Consider the following 9,382-nt stretch of genomic DNA (forward strand, 5'->3'; position numbering starts at 1 on the left):
TCTGAAGAAAAGAAATGTGTCTATTTATCTGTCTATATTGAGCTCGAACACACTAGAAATGATTTGTAACCAGAAAGAAAACCAAACAAAATACCTTTACCTTAACATTAAAAACATCATTACAGTTCTTCCACCTTAAAGCACAACACAATACTTCAAAATGTGGGTAAAACACCTGTGAAAATGTAAAAATAACACTGTACATTTGGCCTTGCTTTTCTTACAGACATTTCTTAGAGTGCATGATCAAGTCAGAATATGGACGAGTTTAATCTAATATTACTGCTTAAATATTCCAATCTAAGATTCTATTTAGAACCTCAAAGGATTCTATCAGGCACTTTGTTTATAGAATCTTTAAGTGGTTCCCATCATTGGATCATTTTATGGATTTCGTTTTAGTTAATTCATTTTTATGAATTAATTCAATTTTATGAATTAAGCAGTTCATAAACAGTTTATTACGAGAAAAAACAATTGAATATATCACATTAAACAGTAAAGTATTTTGGGTCAATGACATGATGTGCATATTTTTCTTTTAAAATAATTTCATAAATTCATGACATATATCACTTTATTCTATAAAACCTATTTAGTTTAATTCATTTTTAGTACATTTAAATAATACATATTATTTTATGTTTTGTTCTTTTTTGTTAAATCCCAAAAATGTCAGGTGGTGCAACTGTCCGAACAAATGAACAGATGAGAAAACTATTTAAAATGGTGTCTTAATAATAATACAAAAATGATAAAAAGTATATTAATATTTTATAATACATATAATTTTTATGAATTAATTATAAAAATTATAAATATAAGTAGTTTTAAAGCTGGGAGAAACGAAGCTTTTCAAAGCTTCGAATCAATTGGTTCAATTGATTCACAAAATGATTCACTGTTTCGAAGCGTTCGAAACACCACACGCTGGTGACGCCTGCTGGTCAGAACACTGCAAATGCAACAAAAACACGCATAAAAACAGCTTTTTGCAAATGTTTTCTTTAAAGTATAATGTATCAGATGCAATTAACTAATCATCTAATACCATTAAATATTAAGTGTCTGTATTTTTTATCAATTTTCAGGGCTTGTTTTGTTTGTTTCTGAAGCACCCATCATGTACACATAACGAACAAGAATCTGAACGTGATATATTCACGTTTAGATGAATATGTTAAAGGTTTAGTTCACCCAAAAAATGAAAATTCTGTCATTTATTACTCACCCTCGTTCCACAACCGTAAGACCTTCGTTGATCTTCGGAACACAAATTAAGTTATTTTTGTTGAAATCCGATGGCTCAGTGAGGCCTCCATAGCCAGCAATGACATTTCCTCTCTCAAGATCCATTAATGTACTAAAAACATATTTAAATCAGTTCATGTGAGTACAGTGGTTCAATATTAATATTATAAAACAATGAGGATATTTTTGGTTCGCCAAAAAAAATGAAATAACGACGTATATAGTGATGGCCGATTTCAAAACACTGCTTCATGAAGCTTCGGAGCATAATGAATCAGTGTATCGAATCATGATTTGGATCGCATGTCAAACTGCTGAAATCATGTGACTTTGGCGCTCCGAACAGCTGATTCGATACAGAAGATTCATAACGCTCTGAAGCTTCCTGAAGCAGTGTTTTGAAATCGGCCATCACTATATAAGCCATTAATCATAATATAAGCCAAAAATATCCTCGTCGCTTTATAATATTAATATTGAACCACTGTACTCACATGAACTGATTTAAATATGTTTTTAGTATATTAATGGATCTTGAGAGAGGAAATGTCATTGCTGGATATGCAGGCCTCACTGAGCCATCGGATTTCAACTAAAATATCTTAATTTGTGTTCCGAAGATTAACGAAGGTCTTACGGGTGTGGAACAGCATGAGGGTGAGTAATAAATGACATTATTTTCATTTTTGGGTGAACTAACCCTTTAATATGTGCTGCGTGCTTTCTTCTTAATACACACAAAACACACAACAAAAATTACAGCATTTAATATAAAATTTAACATATACATTACAATATAATTGCAATTAACATGCAATTAAGTGTCTGAAAACATTACATTCAGTTCACACATAAGTATATTCTAAGTAGTAGGCTATATTATTTCTGTAACAAGTTTTTAAAAGTGTATACATCCAGTACCATAGTTTTATAGTGTATTCAGAAAGAATTGTTTTAAGAATTTAATAAACTAATCACTGAATGGTTAGTATCGTTTGTATTTCTGTCTATTGTGTTTTATTTTATTTTTTGCAAGTGCTACTAATCACATCATTTTGGTTCTTTACCTTTTACCTTCAGTCCCATAAGACTGGTCAGAGGACATCTCCATGAAGTGAATTGATTTTATCTTTAAAAGATATAATTATGCACAACCTGTCCAAAAAAATCCTTTGAGGTCAGGATGAAAGAAAGTTCATCTCCCTGTTATAGGTGGGCAGAGGCTCAGTTGTTCTTGCATTCCTTTTGAAGATCAGAGGAAACACACTTCTGAAGGCCTTTCTAAAGTTGGCTCCCATGAAGGCATAGATCACGGGATTTATGGAGGAATTGGAATAGGACATGCAATGAGCCCAGATCTTTAGTTTGTAAAGTGTATAACTGTGACTGACATCTTCAGAACAGAACGCTTGTAAGAGAATCAGGATCTGAATTGGACCCCAGCAGACTATAAACAGCAACACCATCACAACCACCATTCTGGAGACTCGTGTTCGCACCGCTTCAACCCGTTCTGCTGGTCTCTGCAGCTGGAAAACAAAGAACACTCTTAGACTAATTAGGGGTTCGTTACGGTTTATAATATATAACAATTTCTTCTTTACGGAAAACCCTAATAAGTTGACTGCACTCAAATGATTGAGTAAACTCATTCCCTAATTTAGTAATCGGGTCTCTCAAAACTTGTATATTTAAGTTGGCTTAACTTGGTGCTCATATAGAGTACTTAAAGAATTAAGTTCACTTGGTGCTCATGTAGACTGTAATTAAAGAATTAAGTTCTTTTAACTTGATGTTCATATAGTGTACTAAAAGAATTAAGTTCACTTGGTGCTCATGTAGACTATACTTTAATTGCTAAGTTAACTTGGTGTTCATATAGTGTACTTAAATTGCCAAGTTCACTTAACTTGGTGTTCATATAGTGTTCTTAAAGAATTAAGTTCAACTAACCTGGTGTTCATGTAATCTCTACTTAAGTTGCTAAGTTTACTTAACTTGGTGTTCATATAGTGTACTTACAGAATTAAGTTCACTTAACGCTCATATAGACTCTACATAAATACACTTAACTTGGTGTTCATATAGTGTACCTAAATTGCTAAGTTCACTTAACTTGGTGTTCATATAGTGTTCTTACAGAATTAAGTTCACTTAACTTGGTGCTTATGTAGACTACTTAAGTAAACCTAACTTGGTGTTCATATAGTGTACTTAATGAATTAAGTTCACTTAACTTGGTTCTCATGTAGACTACTTAAATCGCTAAGTTCACTCAACTTGGTGTACATACAGTGCACTGAAAGACTTAAGTTCACTTGGTGCTCATGGAAACTCTACTTAAATTGAGAAGTCCACTTAACTTGGTGCTCATGTAGACTCTACTTAAGTTCACATAATTTGGTGTTCATATTGTGTACTTACAGAATTAAGTTCTCTTAACTTTGTGCTCATGTAGACTGTACTTAAATTGCTAAGTTCACTTATAACTTGGTATTCACATACTTTATGTTCTTTATGTACTTTATGTTCACTTAATATCTAATACAAAATATTAACAAAAACTATTATAGTTTAATAATGATAATAAATAACACTGATGCATATTTATTAAATTAAGTATTTACATTTGAAAAGTTGATTTAATGTCTTCCATAAAGTGTAATGTAATAACACCTGTACCTGGTTACAGCCATGAACAGGCTCCACCGTGGCTTGACCCATGCGTTTTATCATGAAAGTATAACACATGCAGATGGTGATCAGAGGCAGCAGGTAAACAGCCAAGAAGGAGTAAAGAATGTAAGCCCTCTTATGAATGAGAGAGGGAAAGGCCTCAGTGCAGTACGTCTGTGGACCAAACCAGAACGAAGACTCTGTATGCTGATACAACGCTATCGGCACTGAAAGCAGCAGAGAACCTGCGTTAAAAGATATGAATATAATTTTTTTTTTAAACCATAGCCAATAAACCTAAAATAACCCAAATGGGTGCAATACAAAAGTAATCATAAACTACAAGAAATTACAATAATGTAATATTCCTGGTACTCACTTTAGATTCTTAAAAATAAAGGTTCTTTGTTGAAATTGATGGTTCCATGAAGAACCTTTAACATTCACGGAACCTCCATTCTGGTTCTTTACATTGGAAAAAGATTCTTTAGATTATATAAATGCTTTTCACACTAAGAAAAAAAATGGTTCTTTCAAGAAATTATCACTGGGAGTTTTTTTGGAAACCAAAAATGGTTCTTTATGGGATCTCTATGAAAACCTCCATTTGGAACCTTTATTTTTCAGAGTGTACAACTACAATAAGATGAAGAGCTGTCAAAAGAAATTTCAAAAGAGATTAAAATGGGTGTTACGTAACGTGGTGTGTAGAAACTCACAACGAGGAATACTAGAAGGCAGACTTTAACAACAAAATACTTAGGAACCAGGGGAAACACAGGAGAAAACCACATTACAATCAAACAAACAAGAACCGACCGAGACTGAAAGAGAACACAGGGTATATATAGACATGAGCAAACAAAGGGAACTTAACAAGACAATGAACAAAACACAGGTGACATAATTACATAATTAGACAAACTAGGAAAACTAGGTCACAGGACTGAACCAAAAACACAGATCAGACATGTGACATTACTCCCTCCTCCCCGAAAGGCACATCCTCATGCCAAAAACTGGGGTGGGAGCCCTGGAGGCTGACTAGGAGAGTCTTTGGCAGGACAGGAAACCTCCAGGGTGGTACTGGTGGTACAGGGATCCAGGGTGGTGCTGGCAGCTCAGGGAGCCACCAGGGCGACACTGGTTCAGGAGGCCAGGGCAGATCCAACAATTCAGGGAGCGGACTCAGGGGCTGGAGCCGACTCTGGAGCGGACTCGGGGGCTGGAGCCGACTCTGGAGCGGACTCGGGGCTGGAGCCGACTCTGGAGCGGACTCGGGGGCTGGAGCCGACTCTGGAGCGGACTCGGGGGCTGGAGCCGACTCTGGAGCGGACTCGGGGGCTGGAGCCGACTCTGGAGCGGACTCGGGGGCTGGAGCCGACTCTGGAGCGGACTCGGGGGCTGGAGCCGACTCTGGAGCGGACTCGGGGGCTGGAGCCGACTCTGGAGCGGACTCGGGGGCTGGAGCCGACTCTGGAGCGGACTCGGGGGCTGGAGCCGACTCTGGAGCGGACTCGGGGGCTGGAGCCGACTCTGGAGCGGACTCGGGGGCTGGAGCCGACTCTGGAGCGGACTCGGGGGCTGGAGCCGACTCTGGAGCGGACTCGGGGGCTGGAGCCGACTCTGGAGCGGACTCGGGGGGAGCTCTGGAGCGGACTCGGGGGGGAGCCGACTCTGGAGCGGACTCGGGGGCTGGAGCCGACACTGGAGCGGATTCGGGGGCTGCAGCCGACACTGGTGCGGATTCAGGGGCTGCAGCCGACACTGGAGCGGATTCAGGGACTGGAGCCATTTCTGGGTACCAAGACATCCCCTCATACTCAACTAGTACTCCTAGGGGTATATGCATGGCAGCCATTTTGGCTGAGGGCTCAGATGCAGCGGCCATGACGGGACAAGACTCTGGAATGGCGGCCATGACGGGATGAGACTCTGGATCGGAGATTTCACACATAGGGAAGATCACTCGCGGGAAGCATTGTGACCATTGGCATTAGCAATGCTGTATGTATTAATTGGAGTGGGAATTTCTCTCACCACTCCGACGGTGACGTTGAAGCCTCTCTCAAACAGGATCTTCAAGAGGTAGTCAGTCAGGTCACGGCCAGCCAAGTTCATATTTATCGCTGCCATCATAGGATCTGGGATCACTGTGACCATTGTAATTTTGTAATTGGCAGTGACGTGAGATCCGTTTTTAGGTAAGGCTGGTTCTTCTGTTACGTAATGTGGTGTGAAGAAACTCTCATGATGAGTAATAATACTAGAAGGCAGACTTTAATAACAAAATACTCAGGAACCAGGAGAAAACCATATTACAATCAAACGAACAAGAACCGACCGCGACTGAGGGAGAACAGAGGGTATATATACATGAGCAAACAAAGGGAACTTAACAAGATAATAAACAAGACACAGGTGAACATAATTACTAATTAGACACACTAGGAAAACTAGGTCGCAGGACTGAACCAAAAACACAATGCAGGAGGGAAACACAATGGGATTGCACTTAATCTGATTGGAATGATTTTCATACATATCCAAATAGTGGTGCATACAGTCAGAGCCATCTGTGGTGTTCGATGATGGAGAGATTGGAGTGGGTAGACGGTCACATAAAATCGATCGACACTCATTGCAGACAAAGTGATGCAGGTTGCCTGTGCAGTTACCTGTAAGTTCATTCAAAGACACTGCTTAAAGGACAAAACTACACAACCATATTCCATATTCAGCATACTGTATAGGTATACAATCACTCTTAAAAATAAAGGTTCTTTGTTGGCATCAATGGTTCTGTGAAGAACCTTTAACATCCAAAGAACATTTCCATTCTACAAAACATTCTTTATAATTGAAAAAGGTTCTTTAGATTTTCTTCACATTAGGAATAAAATGTTCCTTTTAGGAATTGATCATTGAAAGGCTCTGTGGGAAACAAAAATGGTTGCTGCAAAAACCCTTTTTTTGGAACCTTTAGACACATTTGTAGCCATTCATCCCATTCAGTTATAATTACCTTTTTAAAAACTAATTTCATTTTGACTTAAAGTTGGATTACATGACCAATTTTAGAACACATAGTTTCCTTTCTCCTACATAGAAAAATTATACACAGTAAAAATGCCCTCACCTGTTGCAGATAATTGACTAGCCGACACATGAAGTCCCCAAATATCCAGCTAGGAAGAGTGTATAAAGTGGCAGTGAAAGGAACACAACAAACCAGGAAAAGTATGTCTGTGGTGGCAAGATTAACTGAAAAGAAACAAAGATAGTTCACTAAAACAATGTCAAGTAATATGATATAATGTACATGATATTCTGAGAAACAAATCTTTTATACCTATATAGAGGTTTGTAACCGTTTTCATCTGCTGGTTTTTGACGACAACATAGATGACCAATAAGTTACCCACCAAACCTATTAACATAATTAGGGTGAAAAACACTGGGACCAGCCAGGCGTCCGTCAGCGGCATTGGGCTTTGAGATCTCATGGGATCGGATTGATTGCAATCATAAATCTTTGCTTCATTATTGCACAAGATGAGTTCTGCTACCTCACCGGTACTGTTACTTTCTGCCATTAGATATAGATGCGTCACCATGCTAGTAATAGCCTGAAACACAAAAACATTTTCTGAATAATTATGTTCATCTTCATTATGCTCTTTGCATATAATGTAAAAAGTATTACAATTACAGAGGTTATCTCACAGAGGTTTTTGTTCTAACATGGTTTTTAGTTCATTTGCATTGCATTAAATGGCATGCATTGAAATGATAACATGTAGACTCTACTTAAGTTCACTTAGCTTGGTGCTCATGGAGACTCTACTTAAAGAATTAGGTTCACTTAACTTGTTGCTCATGTAGACTTAAGTTCACTTAACTTGGTGTTCATAGTGTACTTAAATTGCTAAGTTCACTTAACTTGGTGTTCATATAGTGTACTAGTGTACATTTCAATGGCATGCACTGAAATGATAACACCTTTTACAATCTTTCTACACCCCCATATCATCATAACTGAGTATAATCAAAAATATACTATTATTTACAAGTTAAACAAAGATAATACACAGCAAAAAAGAGAGAAGATTTAAAAAAAAATCTTTTTTCACTTGTTTTTGACTGGTTTATACTTAAAACAAGTGACAAAATATCTGCCAGTATAGTAAGAAATAATATACTTGTATTAAAGTTACATTATATAAAAACATTATATCTTAATATCTTCATATGTCAAGTAAATTCAAGAATTTCTAGATACATTTATTGGATAACAATTTAAAACAGACTTAAAACCTTATTAAGAAGTCATTTTGGTAGTATTTTAATGTGACACATCACATGAACTTACTATAGGAATAACAGTAAATTATGCATAATTACAAACAACAAACCCTAACCAGTTACATTTTATGCTAAGGTGTCCTTATTGAAGTGTATAGCTATAGTTAAGTACACATACTGATTAATATTAACAACATGTACTTACAGGGATAGGATTAGGATTAGTTGCTTGTAATTATGCAAAAATTACTGTTATTACTACAGTAATTACATGTAACTACAAGGACACTTTAAAATACAGTGTTACCCTAAACGATACCTTAATCCTATATTATACACGTAATACTTATTTGTGTCATTTTTGCACTATAAACAGTCAAATTACTAAATAGACCTAAATGCATCATACAGAAAAGTCTACAATTTCTTAAAACATTGTGCTCTTTTTACAGTATTTCCCAAAATATGAAATAGAAATTGTATGCAATAACATGCAATATTAGCTTACCTCTTTTAAAAACCTTTGCTCTTATTAGAAAGAAAAGATTCTTTGTAAAACATTCTTCAGTTCTATGTGAAGCTAAATCTTTCAAGCTGCCCATTCCTCTGCTTCAGTGAAGGTCTCACTCATGCATTTATAGCTGCTCAAGCACTGCACAGGGGAGGAGCAAAATGCCAATGGGTGTCAAACACTGTAAAACAGGCTTCTGAGATTAATTTGAACGTCAAGTTAAAATTTATTGTAATGTTATCAATTGTGATTTGAAAGTAATTCAATATTGGCACTTTCAGCTAGAGTGGATAATAGACTAGTGAATAATAATAATGGTTAACGGAAAAATGAGGGCAATAAAGCCTGATAAATGTTGAAATTGATAGCTTTTAGTTGTACTGTAATGTTGAAAGTCTATAATTAATGTTAAAATAAAATCAGTTTCATAGAGACATCAGTACCAGTATTAGTATCAGTGATACTGGCCTTCATGGCCTTTTCAAAAATGAAAATTCTGTCATTAATTAAGATATTTTTGATGAAATCTGAGAGGTATATGACTCATCCATAGACAGCAATACAATCAACACTTTCAAGGTCCAGAAAGGTAGTAAAGACATCGTTGAAACAGTCATGTGACTGCAGTGATTCAACCTT

The 9,382-nt window shown here is 36.8% G+C and overlaps 1 protein-coding gene across 2 annotated transcripts; it reads right to left on the minus strand.

Moving 5' to 3' along the window:
- Window positions 1-2,020: 2,020 nt before the first annotated feature.
- On the minus strand, window positions 2,021-9,034 carry kiss1rb (KISS1 receptor b). Of its 2 annotated transcripts, XM_048189838.1 has the most exons (6): window positions 8,741-9,034; window positions 7,280-7,556; window positions 7,067-7,191; window positions 6,470-6,605; window positions 3,934-4,172; window positions 2,021-2,780 (listed from the first exon to the last, which is right to left on the minus strand). In XM_048189838.1, the coding sequence occupies exons 2-6, from the start codon at window positions 7,542-7,544 to the stop codon at window positions 2,430-2,432; spliced, it is 1,116 nt and encodes a 371-aa protein (XP_048045795.1). In that variant the 5' UTR covers window positions 7,545-7,556; window positions 8,741-9,034; the 3' UTR covers window positions 2,021-2,429. The 2 variants fall into 2 exon arrangements, with proteins under 2 accessions (XP_048045795.1, XP_048045796.1); XM_048189839.1 differs by lacking the exon at window positions 8,741-9,034 and having other exon boundaries at window positions 7,280-8,101.
- Between the last annotated feature and the right edge of the window lie 348 nt (window positions 9,035-9,382).

This window comes from Megalobrama amblycephala, linkage group LG4 (genome assembly GCF_018812025.1).
Source record: "Megalobrama amblycephala isolate DHTTF-2021 linkage group LG4, ASM1881202v1, whole genome shotgun sequence".
NCBI lineage: Eukaryota > Metazoa > Chordata > Actinopteri > Cypriniformes > Xenocyprididae > Megalobrama > Megalobrama amblycephala.

What these genes read in the sequence shown, in the direction of transcription:
- kiss1rb (XM_048189838.1), bottom strand. Translation starts at nt 7,544, where the DNA reads ATGGTGACGCATCTATATCTAATGGCAGAAAGTAACAGTACCGGTGAG. An exon ending in TAGTCAATTATCTGCAACAG is followed by an intron (nt 6,606 to 7,066) that starts GTGAGGGCATTT and finishes ATGAACTTACAG; the next exon opens with GTAACTGCACAGGCAACCTG. An exon ending in CTGTTCATGGCTGTAACCAG is followed by an intron (nt 2,781 to 3,933) that starts GTACAGGTGTTA and finishes TTTGTTTTCCAG; the next exon opens with CTGCAGAGACCAGCAGAACG.